Source organism: Salvelinus fontinalis, chromosome 17 (assembly GCF_029448725.1).
Source record: "Salvelinus fontinalis isolate EN_2023a chromosome 17, ASM2944872v1, whole genome shotgun sequence".
NCBI lineage: Eukaryota > Metazoa > Chordata > Actinopteri > Salmoniformes > Salmonidae > Salvelinus > Salvelinus fontinalis.
This window is the reverse complement of record NC_074681.1, coordinates 36957515-36976326: the sequence shown is the minus strand read 5'-3', so window position 1 is coordinate 36976326 and position 18812 is coordinate 36957515. Positions and strand designations below refer to the sequence as shown.

At 47.0% G+C, this 18812-nt stretch overlaps 1 protein-coding gene across 3 annotated transcripts in view; it reads right to left on the bottom strand.

Moving 5' to 3' along the window:
* The window catches only part of LOC129814265 (glycogen debranching enzyme-like), a 101370-nt gene that overhangs the window by 65050 nt on the left and 17508 nt on the right, over positions 1-18812 (bottom strand). For 2 of the 3 annotated variants that reach the window (XM_055867277.1, XM_055867279.1), the window contains exons 9-26: positions 18392-18494; positions 18176-18273; positions 17596-17735; positions 16635-16822; positions 15421-15544; positions 14975-15138; positions 14437-14538; positions 13707-13862; positions 12237-12387; positions 11864-11988; positions 10655-10767; positions 10094-10228; positions 8379-8509; positions 7883-8019; positions 7464-7597; positions 7043-7218; positions 6579-6681; positions 6254-6479 (exon numbers count right to left, since the gene is read on the bottom strand). In XM_055867277.1, coding sequence (XP_055723252.1) covers positions 6254-6479; positions 6579-6681; positions 7043-7218; positions 7464-7597; positions 7883-8019; positions 8379-8509; positions 10094-10228; positions 10655-10767; positions 11864-11988; positions 12237-12387; positions 13707-13862; positions 14437-14538; positions 14975-15138; positions 15421-15544; positions 16635-16822; positions 17596-17735; positions 18176-18273; positions 18392-18494 — 2506 coding nt within the window. Of the gene's footprint in view, positions 1-6253; positions 6480-6578; positions 6682-7042; positions 7219-7463; positions 7598-7882; positions 8020-8378; positions 8510-10093; positions 10229-10654; positions 10768-11863; positions 11989-12236; positions 12388-13706; positions 13863-14436; positions 14539-14974; positions 15139-15420; positions 15545-16301; positions 16426-16634; positions 16823-17595; positions 17736-18175; positions 18274-18391; positions 18495-18812 lie in introns of all 3 variants that reach the window. The other variant, XM_055867278.1, reaches the window with a different exon arrangement.

Here is an 18812-nt window from a genome sequence, read left to right as displayed (position 1 = left end):
TGTGAGTGTGGGTGTCTAAATGTGTGAGTGTGGGTGTCTACATGTGTGTGTGTGTGGGTGTCTACATGTCTGTGTGTGGGTGTCTAAATGTGTGAGTGGGTGTCTACACGTGTGAGTGTGGGTGTCTACATGTGTGAGTGGGTGTCTACATGTGTGAGTGTGGGTGTCTACACGTGTGAGTGTGGGTGTCTACATGTGTGTGTGTGGGTGTCTACACGTGTGAGTGGGTGTCTAAATGTGTGAGTGTGGGTGTCTACATGTGTGAGTGGGTGTCTAAATGTGTGAGTGTGGGTGTCTACACGTGTGAGTGGGTGTCTAAATGTGTGAGTGTGGGTGTCTACACGTGTGAGTGTGGGTGTCTACACGTGTGAGTGGGTGTCTACATGTGTGAGTGGGTGTCTACATGTGTGAGTGTGGGTGTCTACACGTGTGAGTGGGTGTCTAAATGTGTGAGTGTGGGTGTCTACACGTGTGAGTGGGTGTCTACATGTGTGAGTGTGGGTGTCTACACGTGTGAGTGGGTGTCTACATGTGTGTGTGGGTGTCTACATGTGTGAGTGGGTGTCTACATGTGTGAGTGTGTGTCTACACGTGTGAGTGGGTGTCTACATGTGTGTGTGTGGGTGTCTACACGTGTGAGTGTGGGTGTCTACACGTGTGTGTGTGTGGGTGTCTACATGTGTGTGTGGGTGTCTACATGTGTGAGTGTGGGTGTCTACACGTGTGAGTGTGGGTGTCTACACGTGTGAGTGTGGGTGTCTACACGTGTGTGTGTGGGTGTCTACACGTGTGTGTGTGTGGGTGTCTACATGTGTGAGTGTGGGTGTCTACACGTGTGAGTGTGGGTGTCTACACGTGTGTGTGTGTGGGTGTCTACATGTGTGAGTGGGTTGTCTACATGTGTGAGTGGGTGTCTACACGTGTGAGTGTGGGTGTCTACACGTGTGTGTGTGTGTGGGTGTCTACACGTGTGTGTGTGTGGGTGTCTACACGTGTGTGTGTGTGGGTGTCTACATGTGTGAGTGGGTGTCTACAGGTGTGAGTGGGTGTCTAAATGTGTGAGTGTGGGTGTCTACATGTGTGAGTGTGGGTGTCTACACGTGTGAGTGGGTGTCTACACGTGTGTGTGTGTGGGTGTCTACATGTGTGAGTGGGTGTCTACATGTGTGAGTGTGGGTGTCTACATGTGTGAGTGGGTGTCTAAATGTGTGTGTGTGGGTGTCTACATGTGTGAGTGTGGGTGTCTAAATGTGTGTGTGGGTGTCTACATGTGTGAGTGGGTGTCTACATGTGTGAGTGGGTGTCTACATGTGTGAGTGGGTGTCTAAATGTGTGTGTGTGGGTGTCTACATGTGTGAGTGGGTGTCTACATGTGTGAGTGGGTGTCTACATGTGTGAGTGGGTGTCTAAATGTGTGTGTGTGGGTGTCTACATGTGTGAGTGGGTGTCTACATGTGTGTGTGGGTGTCTAAATGTGTGAGTGGGTGTCTACATGTGTGAGTGGGTGTCTAAATGTGTGTGTGTGGGTGTCTACATGTGTGAGTGGGTGTCTACATGTGTGAGTGGGTGTCTACATGTGTGAGTGGGTGTCTACACGTGTGTGTGGGTGTCTAAATGTGTGTGTGTGGGTGTCTACATGTGTGTGTGGGTGTCTACATGTGTGAGTGGGTGTCTAAATGTGTGTGTGTGGGTGTCTACATGTGTGAGTGGGTGTCTACATGTGTGAGTGTGGGTGTCTACATGTGTGAGTGGGTGTCTACATGTGTGAGTGGGTGTCTAAATGTGTGAGTGTGGGTGTCTACATGTGTGTGAGTGGGTGTCTACACGTGTGAGTGTGGGAGTCTAAATGTGTGAGTGTGGGTGTCTACATGTGTGTGTGTGGGTGTCTAAATGTGTGAGTGGGTGTCTACCCGTGTGAGTGTGGGTGTCTACACGTGTGAGTGTGGGTGTCTACATGTGTGAGTGGGTGTCTACATGTGTGAGTGTGGGTGTCTACACGTGTGAGTGTGGGAGTCTAAATGTGTGAGTGTGGGTGTCTACATGTGTGTGTGTGGGTGTCTAAATGTGTGAGTGGGTGTCTACCCGTGTGAGTGTGGGTGTCTACACGTGTGAGTGTGGGTGTCTACATGTGTGAGTGGGTGTCTACATGTGTGAGTGTGGGTGTCTACATGTGTGAGTGGGTGTCTAAATGTGTGTGTGTGGGTGTCTACATGTGTGAGTGTGGGTGTCTAAATGTGTGTGTGGGTGTCTACATGTTTGTGTGGGTGTCTACATGTGTGAGTGGGTGTCTACATGTGTGAGTGGGTGTCTAAATGTGTGTGTGTGGGTGTCTACATGTGTGAGTGGGTGTCTACATGTGTGAGTGGGTGTCTACATGTGTGAGTGGGTGTCTAAATGTGTGTGTTTGGGTGTCTACATGTGTGAGTGGGTGTCTACATGTGTGTGTGGGTGTCTACACGTGTGTGTGGGTGTCTAAATGTGTGTGTGTGGGTGTCTACATGTGTGTGTGGGTGTCTACATGTGTGAGTGGGTGTCTAAATGTGTGTGTGTGGGTGTCTACATGTGTGAGTGGGTGTCTACATGTGTGAGTGTGGGTGTCTACATGTGTGAGTGGGTGTCTACATGTGTGAGTGGGTGTCTACATGTGTGTGAGTGGGTGTCTACACGTGTGAGTGTGGGTGTCTACATGTGTGAGTGTGGATGTCTACATGTGTGAGTGGGTGTCTAAATGTGTGAGTGTGGGTGTCTAAATGTGTGAGTGTGGGTGTCTACATGTGTGTGTGTGGGTGTCTACATGTGTGTGTGTGGGTGTCTACATGTGTGTGTGTGGGTGTCTAAATGTGTGAGTGGGTGTCTACACGTGTGAGTGTGGGTGTCTACATGTGTGAGTGGGTGTCTACATGTGTGAGTGTGGGTGTCTACATGTGTGTGTGTGGGTGTCTACATGTGTGAGTGGGTGTCTACACGTGTGAGTGTGGGTGTCTACATGTGTGTGAGTGGGTGTCTACACGTGTGAGTGGGTGTCTACATGTGTGTGTGGGTGTCTACATGTGTGTGTGTGGGTGTCTACATGTGTGAGTGGGTGTCTACATGTGTGAGTGGGTGTCTACATGTGTGAGTGGGTGTCTACATGTGTGAGTGTGGGTGTCTACATGTGTGAGTGTGGGTGTCTACACGTGTGTGTGTGGGTGTCTACACGTGTGAGTGGGTGTCTACATGTGTGAGTGGGTGTCTACATGTGTGAGTGGGTGTCTACATGTGTGAGTGTGGGTGTCTACATGTGTGAGTGTGGATGTCTACATGTGTAAGTGGGTGTCTAAATGTGTGAGTGTGGGTGTCTAAATGTGTGAGTGTGGGTGTCTACATGTGTGTGTGTGTGGGTGTCTACATGTCTGTGTGTGGGTGTCTAAATGTGTGAGTGGGTGTCTACACGTGTGAGTGTGGGTGTCTACATGTGTGAGTGGGTGTCTACATGTGTGAGTGTGGGTGTCTACACGTGTGAGTGTGGGTGTCTACATGTGTGTGTGTGGGTGTCTACACGTGTGAGTGGGTGTCTAAATGTGTGAGTGTGGGTGTCTACATGTGTGAGTGGGTGTCTAAATGTGTGAGTGTGGGTGTCTACACGTGTGAGTGGGTGTCTAAATGTGTGAGTGTGGGTGTCTACACGTGTGAGTGTGGGTGTCTACACGTGTGAGTGGGTGTCTACATGTGTGAGTGGGTGTCTACATGTGTGAGTGTGGGTGTCTACACGTGTGAGTGGGTGTCTAAATGTGTGAGTGTGGGTGTCTACACGTGTGAGTGGGTGTCTACATGTGTGAGTGTGGGTGTCTACACGTGTGAGTGGGTGTCTACATGTGTGTGTGGGTGTCTACATGTGTGAGTGGGTGTCTACATGTGTGAGTGTGTGTCTACACGTGTGAGTGGGTGTCTACATGTGTGTGTGTGGGTGTCTACACGTGTGAGTGTGGGTGTCTACACGTGTGTGTGTGTGGGTGTCTACATGTGTGTGTGGGTGTCTACATGTGTGAGTGTGGGTGTCTACACGTGTGAGTGTGGGTGTCTACACGTGTGAGTGTGGGTGTCTACACGTGTGTGTGTGGGTGTCTACACGTGTGTGTGTGTGGGTGTCTACATGTGTGAGTGTGGGTGTCTACACGTGTGAGTGTGGGTGTCTACACGTGTGTGTGTGTGGGTGTCTACATGTGTGAGTGGGTTGTCTACATGTGTGAGTGGGTGTCTACACGTGTGTGTGTGTGTGGGTGTCTACACGTGTGTGTGTGTGGGTGTCTACACGTGTGTGTGTGTGGGTGTCTACATGTGTGAGTGGGTGTCTACAGGTGTGAGTGGGTGTCTAAATGTGTGAGTGTGGGTGTCTACATGTGTGAGTGTGGGTGTCTACACGTGTGAGTGGGTGTCTACACGTGTGTGTGTGTGGGTGTCTACATGTGTGAGTGGGTGTCTACATGTGTGAGTGTGGGTGTCTACATGTGTGAGTGGGTGTCTAAATGTGTGTGTGTGGGTGTCTACATGTGTGAGTGTGGGTGTCTAAATGTGTGTGTGGGTGTCTACATGTGTGAGTGGGTGTCTACATGTGTGAGTGGGTGTCTACATGTGTGAGTGGGTGTCTAAATGTGTGTGTGTGGGTGTCTACATGTGTGAGTGGGTGTCTACATGTGTGAGTGGGTGTCTACATGTGTGAGTGGGTGTCTAAATGTGTGTGTGTGGGTGTCTACATGTGTGAGTGGGTGTCTACATGTGTGTGTGGGTGTCTAAATGTGTGAGTGGGTGTCTACATGTGTGAGTGGGTGTCTAAATGTGTGTGTGTGGGTGTCTACATGTGTGAGTGGGTGTCTACATGTGTGAGTGGGTGTCTACATGTGTGAGTGGGTGTCTACACGTGTGTGTGGGTGTCTAAATGTGTGTGTGTGGGTGTCTACATGTGTGTGTGGGTGTCTACATGTGTGAGTGGGTGTCTAAATGTGTGTGTGTGGGTGTCTACATGTGTGAGTGGGTGTCTACATGTGTGAGTGTGGGTGTCTACATGTGTGAGTGGGTGTCTACATGTGTGAGTGGGTGTCTAAATGTGTGAGTGTGGGTGTCTACATGTGTGTGAGTGGGTGTCTACACGTGTGAGTGTGGGAGTCTAAATGTGTGAGTGTGGGTGTCTACATGTGTGTGTGTGGGTGTCTAAATGTGTGAGTGGGTGTCTACCCGTGTGAGTGTGGGTGTCTACACGTGTGAGTGTGGGTGTCTACATGTGTGAGTGGGTGTCTACATGTGTGAGTGTGGGTGTCTACACGTGTGAGTGTGGGTGTCTACATGTGTGTGTGTGGGTGTCTACACGTGTGAGTGGGTGTCTACATGTGTGAGTGTGGGTGTCTACACGTGTGAGTGTGGGTGTCTACACGTGTGAGTGTGGGTGTCTACATGTGTGTGTGTGGGTGTCTACATGTGTGAGTGGGTGTCTACATGTGTGAGTGGGTGTCTACACGTGTGAGTGTGGGTGTCTAAATGTGTGAGTGTGGGTGTCTACATGTGTGAGTGTGGGTGTCTACACGTGTGAGTGGGTGTCTAAATGTGTGAGTGTGGGTGTCTACATGTGTGAGTGGGTGTCTAAATGTGTGAGTGTGGGTGTCTACACGTGTGAGTGGGTGTCTACATGTGTGAGTGGGTGTCTACACGTGTGAGTGGGTGTCTACATGTGTGAGTGGGTGTCTACATGTGTGAGTGTGTATGTCTACATGTGTGAGTGTGGGTGTCTAAATGTGTGAGTGTGGGTGTCTACATGTGTGAGTGTGGGTGTCTACACGTGTGAGTGTGGGTGTCTAAATGTGTGAGTGTGGGTGTCTACATGTGTGAGTGTGGGTGTCTACACGTGTGAGTGGGTGTCTAAATGTGTGAGTGTGGGTGTCTACATGTGTGAGTGGGTGTCTAAATGTGTGAGTGTGGGTGTCTACACGTGTGAGTGGGTGTCTACATGTGTGAGTGGGTGTCTACACGTGTGAGTGGGTGTCTACATGTGTGAGTGGGTGTCTACATGTGTGAGTGTGTATGTCTACATGTGTGAGTGTGGGTGTCTAAATGTGTGAGTGTGGGTGTCTACATGTGTGAGTGTGGGTGTCTATATGTGTGAGTGTGGGTGTCTAAATGTGTGAGTGTGTATGTCTACATGTGTCCATGTGGGAGTGTGTGAGAGAGAGAGAGAGAGATTAAGAAAATGTGTGTGTACGGTATGTGCATTGCTGTGACCTACCGGAGTGCCAGGGGCGTGGGGCTCGGAGTCGTCATGGGGGTACATCCTGACCACGGGGCAGTGGAGGATGGCAGTGCCCTCGGGCACCAGGGTACAGTAGTCTTGGATGCACTGCAGCCACCACCACACTGCGTCACGGCAGTTGTAGCGTGCACCGATGCCCTCGCCCAACAGGTTGGGGATAAGACCGTGTCTCAGGGTGCCTGCAAACGCCAGGATGATGTTTCTGTTCAGGAAAATAAACATTGAATTAACATATACAATTGTATCAAATGATACCTAAGAAGTTCCATCTGGATACTAGTGCAGTACGGGGCACAGTCACCTAGCCTCCAGGTGACGACCAGTGACCAGCATGAGTCCACGCAGAGCGATAAAGGTGTCACGGCCCCAGCAGCGGAAGATTCCAGAGGAGAAGTGAGGCAGACCTGTGAAACAGGACGGTAGAGATGAATAAAGGAAGCAGATGTTCGAACACAGCTGAAATTCAAACACCAATTCTCAAATGGTACAGAGATACAAAGAGGACTTTATCAGCTGCTAGCTACTGAACTGACCATGAACTGAAGCTGAAAGCCGTGGTTTCAGTAAAATACCAGGCGACAACGACAGGCTGTTTTAATGATTACCAGTAGACTTCTAAACACCAGTTATTTGGCTACTCAATGTAGTCCAGCATGATGATTATTATCATTCGTTTCCAGGACAACAGAAAAACATGAGGTATTTGGGTGGCGTCCGACCACTGTTCACAGTAGTAGAATAGACATGAGTTGTTGCTAGGCAGACCTGCGGCCAGGGAGACGCAGCACTGCTCCTTCTTGCCGGTGTCCTTGTTGAGGCGGTAGGGGACGTCGGGTAGCGCCAGGGACAAGGGGGGCAGAGCCGGGAAACTGCCAACACCACACATCTGGACCGAGCCCAGAGCCAGCAGTTTGACAAAGGTGGAGCCGTTCTGGACAAAACTGAACAAGAGAGAAACACAGAGAAAAAACGTTGTTTTACATTAAAACTGTTGTGCAGAAAAACACATAAGTTGCAAAAATAATGTAAATAAGGTTTTCGGGCACACCCTTAAAGGTGCAGGGCCTTTTTAACATGAAATACTACATCTAATTGAAGTATCTTCCAATTGTTCTATTGCATCATTTTCTGACTGTATGTTGCGTGTGTGAGAAACATTTCCAGGGTTGTTTCTGTGGGGACATACCTGGACATCTTGTTGAAGGTGATGTCCAGAGCCGTGGTGTAGGCTCCCACTAGGATGGCGTCAAAGTAGCAGGGGATGAGGTAGCGAGGGATGTGCTTCAGATAGTGGAACATCCCTTTCAGCCACTTCCCCACCTGGAAACGTTTCGCACAACACATGCTATATGAAAAACACCAACCTTGAAAATGACGACCATGGAAAATGGTGACAGTGAGTGAATCCTCATCTTACTGCTACCACACTGGTAGATTTAAAACTCAGGTCTTGGACCTTAGATGGGCAGAGTTGTAGGATGGATTCCCTTCTATTTAGCATCGTTATTACCAAGTTCATCAGATCGTCTACTTTGTCATAAGGCCTTATAGAAAATCAAGAGGGATTCATTAGGTTTGAATTACTGTCACTCAAACCGTGCTCACCTCTCCTAAAGCGCCACCGCGGGACACCAGCCTGTTGCTGACGTAGTCAATCATCCAGTCACCCTGTCTCAGGTTGTCACACACCGGGTGGCCCAGGTCGTTCTTGGGACGAATGTCCGCCATCACTGACATCAAACCTGTATCAAAACAATGAATCAGATTTTTAATGTCTATGTCCAGTTTCATTCAACAATATTCTCATGTGTACAGATGCTCGTATGCACAGATCTAGGATCAGCTTACCAACCCAAATCCTAACCGTAACCATGGGGGGTGGAAAAATATCTGACCCAGTATCAGTGGTTAGGGGCAACTTCCACAATGTGCGCTGACCAGGGTTGGGATCAATTCACTTTCAAAATCAGTCAATTCAGGAAGTAAACCGTAAAATTCTCATTTCGATTTCAATTTACACTGAATTGACTGAATTAAAATGGGAAATTGACCCCAACCCTGGTGCTGACTGGACCCCACCTCTGTGTGAACTGCACTGTACCTTGCAGGCCACCGTACTTGAAGCTAGTCCAGGAGGGAATGTTGTAGCAGCCTCCTCCTTCCTCCTGCTCCTCAGAGTCACAGCGGAACAGCAGCGTGTTCATGTCGGCCAGGGTCAGCTTAGACATGATCCTGCATGGGGATAGAGGCCAGGGTCAGCTTAGACATGATCCTGCATGGGGATAGAGGGCAGGGTCAGCTTAGACATGATCCTGCATGGGGATAGAGGCCAGGGTCAGCTTAGACATGATCCTGCATGGGGATAGAGGCCAGGGTCAGCTTAGACATGATCCTGCATGGGGATAGAGGCCAGGGTCAGCTTAGACATGATCCTGCATGGGGATAGAGGCCAGGGTCAGCTTAGACATGATCCTGCATGGGGATAGAGGCCAGGGTCAGCTTAGACATGATCCTGCATGGGGATAGAGGCCAGGGTCAGCTTAGACATGATCCTGCATGGGGATAGAGGCCAGGGTCAGCTTAGACATGATCCTGCATGGGGATAGAGGCCAGGGTCAGCTTAGACATGATCCTGCATGGGGATAGAGGGCAGGGTCAGCTTAGACATGATCCTGCATGGGGATAGAGGGCAGGGTCAGCTTAGACATGATCCTGCATGGGGATAGAGGGCAGGGTCAGCTTAGACATGATCCTGCATGGGGATAGAGGGCAGGGTCAGCTTAGACATGATCCTGCATGGGGATAGAGGGCAGGGTCAGCTTAGACATGATCCTGCATGGGGATAGAGGGCAGGGTCAGCTTAGACATGATCCTGCATGGGGATAGAGGGCAGGGTCAGCTTAGACATGATCCTGCATGGGGATAGAGGGCAGGGTCAGCTTAGACATGATCCTGCATGGGGATAGAGGGCAGGGTCAGCTTAGACATGATCCTGCATGGGGATAGAGGGCAGGGTCAGCTTAGACATGATCCTGCATGGGGATAGAGGGCAGGGTCAGCTTAGACATGATCCTGCATGGGGATAGAGGGCAGGGTCAGCTTAGACATGATCCTGCATGGGGATAGAGGGCAGGGTCAGCTTAGACATGATCCTGCATGGGGATAGAGGGCAGGGTCAGCTTAGACATGATCCTGCATGGGGATAGAGGGCAGGGTCAGCTTAGACATGATCCTGCATGGGGATAGAGGGCAGGGTCACGTAACATTACAACACACGCTCACCTTACTGGGCACAACTGGAGACTACAGAGTTCCATGTTGATCAGTGTGTTGATCAGTGTGTTGATCAATTCCTCACAATACAAATATATGACCATCATTAAAAAAAAACATACAGATGTAGGATTTTAATTTGAGCAAGTTTGCTACAGCAGGAAAATAATCCCGCAGCAACAGGACATGTCAATTATTATGCGGATTATAATCAATGTACATTTTTGGTACGGGTTGATACATTTTTCGTGAGGGAAAATCAAGTCTGAAATTTCAAAGTGGAAAATACAAACTTCAGAAGCCTTTTTAAACTTCAAATACAATACACGTTTTTAATTCCCTGCATTGCAGGAAAGTTCTCCTGCAACATGATCAAATTAAGATACAATATCTGTACTATACCTTTTCAGCACTTTTCCAATAGACATGGTGTGCTTGCAAAAGGTGTGTTTGCAAAGCGGCGTGTGTGTGTGTGTGTAGCGGAACATTTGTGTGTGGGCGCGTGTGTGTGTGCAAGCTTGTCTTTGTGCGATGTATACTCACTGTGCCAGGGGTGTCTCCAGTATGGTTGGTGTGTGCTGGTCGGGCAGACTGCCAAGCTTGTACTTTGGGCTGAATTGGATCAGGTGATGTCTGATGACTCCCACCAGCTCTTGGGCCCTGGGATCCAGACTCACCCTGATGAGGGAAACGACACATCTCAGAGGGAAACATATTGCCTGGTCCCAGATCTGTTTGTGCCATTGGCCTGACATGAACATAGAAGTTGTCAAAACAGCATAAACAGATCTGGGACCAGGCTAGGAGACATACAGTCTGCAATGCTGAAGAGATTTCTCAGGCCAAAAGGTTTCTTCCTTCAAGACAGATTTGAACCAGCGACCTACAGATCACTGCTATTATACAGTCCAACGCTCTACCAACTGAGCTATCGAAGGGGTGAAGAGTTAACAGCATTACCTGTGAGCTGTGAGTAGACAATATGAGGCCAAACTGGCCAAAGAACATCCCCACCCCTCACTAACATTTGTGTGTGTTTTACAGTAGACTTTTAAATTCTATTCAATGTGTGGGTATATTGGGCTGCTCATCATGACCTCTAACCTGAAGGCGATGACGCTGCCGGGGGTGAGGCGCTCGAAGACGATCTCCTGGACAAACTCACTGCTGCCCTTAGACGTCACGCCTGCATGTTTCACAACGCCACTGTCCTTCAGCTGGGGTGACAGGGGACACAGAAGACCATGGTCGTGTTTCACTACCACACAAAACAGTATCAAGGTCCACAATGGGGTACTGAGAGGAGCGTTGAGGACAATTCTGAATTGGCTTTTGCTGGCCTATATCAATTATGTCCATAAACACTGGATTGCTGATGCTAAGTATTGACCAGTGAGACGCTTTGAAGCCACCGTTTGGCGATATTGGCACTCCCCAGAAGAAGCAGAACTCCATAAGAGTGAATGGAATTCTACAGCATTGAAATCAAATGTTTTGAGGACAAAATGACATGTATTTATGTATTTTGTTGTTGTAGTAGTGGGGACAGTCAAATTAGAACTTGTACTTTTTTTTATACAAAACAATTATGCTTTAAGGTACATTTTTGTGTATATCTTTTCATTTGACATGTTAATGTTTAGCTAACATAATTTAATACAAAAATATGCATTAAGGCGTCTGTAATAGAATGGGGGCAGCAGGTAGCCTAGTGGTTAGAGCGTTGGGCCAGTAACCGAAAGGTTGCTAGATCGAATCCCCGAGCTGACGAGGTAAAAATCTGTCATTCTGCCCCCGAACAAGGCAGTTAACCCACTGTTCCCCGGTAGGCCGTCATTGTAAATAAGAATTTGTTCTTAACTGACTTGTCTAGTTAAAATTTAAAAAATCTATTTATATAGCTTCCAAAATAAAATAAAAATACAACGGAGGAGTACCAAGATGGTGTCTTCAAAAAAGCAGCACCTGTTAGTCATCTAGTGTAAATCATTGCAAAAACATGGCATTAATCATTACCAAATGTTTTACTTTAACTAAAAAGCAAAAAGTACATTTAGCGAAGCAGATAACACTGAGTAAATAGCTATGTAAACTAAATGGCATTCAATGGAAACTCAGAAACAAGCCAGACAGAATACAGACACTATACCAGCTTGTGAAACGTAACCGGATGCCCCTGAAGCAGCTTGTTTATCAAGACCCAGTCTGAGAATGGATTTGTTTTGTTTGAGAGGAAAGACTTTACATCTCAAGCCCATTGTGACAGGGGGCCTAAACAACTGTAATTACCCACGTTCCCCGGCGTCACGTTACCTGGATGTGCTCCTTAATCTCCACAGTGTACTCCGGCATGCCGTTAATGTACTTCTCACATTTCTTGTAGGTGCCGGCTTGCCTGTCGATGACACGCGCCTCGAGAACCACCTCATTAATTTTACCTGGAGATGGAGAGAGACTATGTTGATTGTGTTAAAATGCATCCAGGTCTGTAGTGTTCTCAAGTCATCTCCTGTCATTTGTTCCAACAATACTGGTTCGGAACTGATCCCTGACCAAGATGTCTGCCATTATCAGCACATTCTAAAGTTATGAAGATGAATGACATAGAACCTAGTATTATTGTATTTCTATGGATGGCCCATTCTGAGGGCAGTGTCCTGTTTATGGTAACAGTGAAGCATCTTACCAGGGATGAACATGGGTGGAACCTCCTTCCTGTACTGGTGGTGTTTGGGGTTGTGGAAGGCAGTGCGACATACGGCGACCACAGACTGGTGTGTGCTGGGACAGTGACGCGTCACCGCCACAACGTCCTCGTCCACCTGGTCCACGTACACCTAGGAAGGGAACAGAGGAAATAACAAGCATTGTTACACAACTCATATCATGCAAATACATTTATACATTCACCAAGGATATTATAGTAAACGGAAACTAAAACTAATCATGAAAAAACTATTAAGTAAACTTAAATAAAATAACAAACCTGTTTTTTGGGAGGCATTTTTAGTTTTTATATGATTTCGTTTCAATGTTGGGGACAAAAAGTAACCTGTGTGTGGGAGGCTAACAGCCATTTATGTGCAGTATAGTTTCTGTTTTTGGGGATGTCACTTCATGCTACTGTAGTGCAGTAATACATAAGGTGATGAGTTATGTGATTGGTTAGGTTAGGTTTAACGTAGGGCTGTGACGGTCATGGAATTTTTGTTGATGGTAATTGGCCAACCAAATGACCGAGCTCAATGTAATAACCGTTCGAATAGCAAAAAAGACGCACATTTTATCCTCTCCTTCACTCCTGACTGCATGTGCTGCCATAGAAATATAATGAATAGAACGAGGATCCCCATTTTGATTTTATTTAACTAGGCAAGTCAGTTAAGAACAACTTCTTATTTATAATGACGGCCTACCCCCGGGCCAAACCCGGACGACGCTGGGCCAATTGTGCGCCGCCCTATGGGACTACTGATCACGGCCGGTTGTGTCATAGCCTGGAATCGAACCAGGGTCTGTAGTGACGCCTCTAGCACTGAGAAGCAGTGCCTTAGACCGCTGCACCACTCGGGAGCCTGATACATTCAAGTCAATAAAGGCATAATGGGTGGACTGGTGGCCATTTCGAGTGTAGCCATAAGTCTTGCAAAGTCTTGCATCGCGCTCATCTCAATGGGTGTGTTTCTCTGCTCAGACGTCGCATGCATCATCCAATGGTTGCGGGCCACGTCATCGACCTTGCAGTCGGACACCAGACTGCTATAACATAAAGTGGTTAACTGATACGTAAAATACTTATCCAGGAGTTGTAAGATCTGGCATGCGTTAGAAATGTCTGAGCAGAGGAACACGACTGACATGTTATAGCAATCTGGTGCCCGAGTGCACAGTCGATGACGTGGCACGAAACCATTTATTGATGCATGCAATGTCTAAGCAGGGGAGCGCGACCAACATCTGCGGTGCCGTTCATGACAATGTCATCTCGCTGAGTCACCACGCTAGATTCAGAAGCCTGACAACCCAATTAGAGGGGGGAAAATGCTTGAAAACCCCATTCGATTTTTGTCTGCTAATTATTTAATTTCAGTTTACTAACTCGTTTTTTCATGATTCGTTTTCATTTTAGTTTTCGTTTACTCCTCCACACACCCACCTGGTTAAAGCCCTTGGAGGCCAGATCCTGGTGCATTTTGTTGAGGGCCAGCTTGCCGGCGATAATACCCGTCTTCAGGTTGACCTCACCGGGGGACGAGGCCTTGGCGTCAGGGTTCCACTTGGGGTAGAAACGCTCCTCCTTCACCACTGAGATCTACAGGCACGCAGAGGAGATGGTTACTGAAGAGCTTAGTCATTCATTCTCCATGGCTATTTACTGTACAATACTACTATAGTACCTACTATAATTCTAAACTTTCCTTTGGCTTTATACTTAAAGGGAAACTTCACAATTTTTCATCTCCAGCACCACCCCAACATCAACCTTATGTGAAAATAGCACGTTTCTATGTTTTGTAGTAAAAACAAATAGAGGAAGGTAAGTGTTTCCAACGACACCATCGGTGTGCATTGTGTGATTTTGACCAATTGTGAGTAGGTATTGCCTACTAATTGCTTAATAATTGTCTACTAATTGGTTGATGATGTCATTGGAAACACTTATCATTCTCTATTTGTTTTACTACTAAACATAGAAACACACCATTTTCACATACTGGAGATGATGAATATGAAGATTACATTTTTCTAAATGACTCTTTAAAGAGATTTGAAATATATATAGTGATGCTACAGTGGTGTATATGCAATTAACATATGCAAATATCAAGACAAAAGTCATTATACTGTTATGACCGAGAAAAAGTGTGAGTGCGTATGTGTGTTACCTGGTGGGGCACCATCTCATCGTATCCCCTGGTGCTGCCAGAGCAACAGCAGGCCATTGAGACGATGGCAGAGCTGGGGAGCGAGTCGTACGCAGAGCGGAGCTGGAACATAGACAACAACGAAAGGAATTGACACAACCAGGTTTGTGGATATCTCCATTTTTCTTCTTCTTTTTTTTACTGGGGGGGGGGCAATGTTCCCATTTTTGTGAACAGGGAGACAGCTCCCCCTGCCTCACTGGAGTTTCATATAGCACTGGATTTAAACCCAAAGTTCATACTGAAATCAACCAGGTTCTGAACAGTGTGAAGCCCCTATATCGTTTAACAATATGTTTCAATGTACATACTAGCATATCACTTAGAATGCATGGCCAGGATATTGGCTTCATTTTAAGTAGTATGCTAGCTAGTCTGAAACATTGCCGAGATATGTTTACAGCAATTAACTAGCAATGGCCACTATAATGCTGTGCTGTACCTGAATAGTGAAACTCAAGAATAGGCTACCTAAATAAGGCGCTAAAGAATAAGGTACCTGGATGGGGCACTCGTTGTCGTGGGTGACATCCAGGAACATGGCGTGGGCGATGCTGGGCACCAAGGGCCGGAGGCTGGGCTGGACAAAGGCTCCGACGGGCTCCCCTCCGTACCTGTACACCAGCCTGCCCTCCTCGTGACTGTCCCCTGCACTCATTGCCTCTGGAGGGACCAGGTAGAGGGAAAGAGAGGGAAGAAGGGATGTACAGTTATACCACTGTACTACTTTGTCGTCTTTTCAATCACATACGATGCCAACATGCAGGACTCGAGAATGCCCGTTGATGCCATTTTTTCTTCAAAGATGCAGTGATGCATTAACCTGGTCTCAGATCTGTTTGTGGTGTCTCACCAACTCCTATGGTCATTCATGACAACGACCAAAGGAGTTGGCAAGGCTGACCAAACCAGATCTGGGACCAGACTAGTGGTGTGTAGTCCTACCTCTGATGAGTGAGGTAATGCCTAGCTTATTTACAAAGACATTGTCCAGGTCCTCGCTGCCCGTGAAAAGCTCAGCCACCACATACAGACTGGGCATCGCCACACGAGCCACGTCCAACATGTACTACATGTCCACATCCACAGGCCAGTCAACAAGGGGTTATATCACAGAGAGAGGGTATAGGGTTAGGTTGAGGGAGGGAGGGAGAGAGAGAAAGGACGAGGGATAGGGAAGATGAAGTAGAAATGCAGGGAGGTGGCAAAGTTAAGCAGGAGAGGAGGTTAGTATGGAGGAGTGATGGATGGGGGGGTCAAAATGCAAAAGAAAACATGACAAAACCCAAAACAGAGACCAAACAAAGAGACAGAAAATGAGAAGAGAACCGACAAAGGGGTGAGGAGAACAACCAATTATAAAGGTCAAAAGGTTAATGAGGTGTTTAGACCAGGAAGTAAACGACAGGTGATATGTTTAATGCAAAAATGTTAATCAGACAGAGCAATAGTATGGGAAGTATCAGGAATGATGAATGAAGGGTTGTAAATGGGAGTAAGAGATGTAGTGAGAGAGACATGCAGAAAGAGACAAAAACAGAGATTTAGTGTCATGCCAAAACAAAACATTTTTGGTAACACTTTATTTTACAGTCCTAATATGGTACTTGGCGTTTACTCGAAAATGATGTGGTAACCAACGATACTTTCTGGTACTTACATTGAAGAAACAGGTAACAGACTATGCAAAATGTAATTATGACGTGGTTTAAATACACATTTTCAATGTTAGTAAGTAAACACCAGATATGTCAAATAAAGTGTAACCTAGGGTTAACACCCCACCACTCCAGTGCTTTGTCTACTACATGTTAACATCCGGGTACCTCTGACAAGACTGGTTATCCCCAGGCGGTTAACAAACACATTGTCAATGAGCTCGCTGCCCGTAAAGAGCTCCGCGATCACATACAGGTTGGGCCTGACCACCCTGGCTGCTGCCAGCATGTGCTACGGAAGGAGAGTGGTTTCAGTAATGACATTGTTTCGTCCCTTTACAGCAAATGATCACTAACTTTATTCATACATCAAGTGTATCAATTGTTACCTTGGAAGATACTTACATGCAGTAACGCTATGTGTTTAATAGAGAGGGGTATGGTATGGCCTACACGGATTGTAATAACAAACTAAAATGGCTCAGACTAAATGGAACGTACCTCAGCCACGTGCAGGGGGGTGGAGTGACAGTTGTCCAGGCGGACCCCAGCGAAGTGCTTGGCTGTGATCTCTGTGTACTTCCGCATGTGGGCCCACAAGTAGGGGCAGTCGTCGGGCTTGTCGCCATAGCGAAGCTTGACGCTGTCGCCCCAGCAGATCAGCTCTCTCCTGATGTACACGTTGGAGCCTGGAAAGACGAAGAGGCATTCGTTTCTTGACACTCTCAGGGACTGGGTCTTTAGTAACACTGGGAATGATATTTACATCACACTGGCTCCCCCTTGTGGAATGATCAGGTTACCACTGGAATGGCATTGCTATTTCCAGCTTAATTTAAAAAAAATGTAACTAGGCAAGTCAGTTAATAACAAATTCTTATTTACAATGATGGCCTACCCAGGCCAAACCCTAACCACGCTGGGCCAATTGTGCACAGACCCTATGGGACTCCCAATCACGGCCGGTTGTGATACAGCCCAGGATCAAACCAGGGTCTGTAGTGACGCCTCTAGCACTGAGATGCAGTGCCTTAGACCGCTGAGCCACTCGGGAGCCCCCCCGAGTGACTCTCTGAAGTCTAAACTAAGCATTTATCTATATCACTTGGGCGACACATGGTAAGATAGCAGTTGAGTGACTGGATCATGCATCTCCAGACTGTTTGGGTGCCATTGGCCCATAGACACACTGATCTTTGGCCTGATGAAATAAGTGAGTGTAAGGTATTATCATCTTCCTTGACTGAAAGCACACATTCTAAGTTGATCTGGATAAGAGCATCTTTTTAAATGATTATAATGTAAAAACAAATGTACTAAGCACCAACATCAGCAGAGCTGGGGAAACAGTGGATAAGTCGGCCAAAGACTGCCAGAAGTGGAGATACTTTTGTTGCTGCCCTAAGTGCCAGCCGTGCACAATTTGGGAGAAGTGAATGAATGTCAAATAAAAAGTGCAAACCAGGCTCGGCAAAGTTTCTCAGAGGGTCGTCTCCCATCACCCAGCCGTTGTGAGCCAGGAAGTGACAGGCCTTGTCTGGCTGGTCCATCATCTTCAGGTCATCCTCCAGGCTCTTCTCCTCGAACGGAAAGGTAAAGTATCTGTAAACACACATATTTATTGACTTGGAACCATAATGAAACGTGAAAACAAAGGATTGTATTTGCATGTGCATTACTGCTTCGGCCCTGAGGAGGGAACTCCTGTTGAAAGAAGTTTAGCATGATATAATCTCTTATGTCACGGATGGAACTTTTTTTATTCACTGCCGAGATTTCAATAAAGTTAATCTGCCTCTTTAACATGACAGTCATAATACTGTCGACCTTGTTCCTAAAGCAGTTTTCTATATTAATGTGAGTGAAATAAACTAGGTCATGAAGCATTTTAACATATACATACAGTCAGCACACAGCCTACCTCAGTGGTAGTCAAACTTTTTCAGCGATGACACCATATTTTCAACCAGAATTTAGCTATATATATATATATTTTTTTTTACGACCCCACTGCAGTTCCCCCGACCCGACCACTGGCCTACCTGGGAACAATAGGGTCTTTCCTGGTGACAGGGCCCAGTTTGGGTCCATGGTCAGCAAGGCGCTCATAAACTACATTTCCCACAATGCAGTCCGTGGCCTGAGTAGAAAAAAAGAAGCAGAACAAAGAATTGTAAAATGTATAGACTACATTATCCAGACATGCATATGGAGCATATCAAAGCTACTGATGGTGGGCGAGGGGGGGGGGTACCTACCTTCTCCTGGTGGTGTATCATCTGCTGGTACTGCTCTTTATTGATCTCCTCCAGTCTCCCCCACAGCCTGTTACAGGCCTCCAGAATGGCTTGTGTACTGTGGCTGGACAGGGAAATGGATTGACATGTGCAGAATGAGACTTGGTTTTAGATTTGGGGGTTGATTCGAGAATCCACTCAATGAACTGATGTAAAGTCAGGATCATCAACGTTGTCAATCCAAGTAACTAGAGTCTGAGGTGTCAAACATAAGGCCCGCGGGCCGGATCCTAATCAACGCGGTGGTTTGACTAAAACCCTTCTTCTTTTTTTTTTTTTTCATTGTTGTTTTTTACAACCTCAATCTACATTGAAATGACTAAAACCAAATGGAAACTGAGTCGACGTGATAACGGACCTACATTTATACAGTCACCCTAAC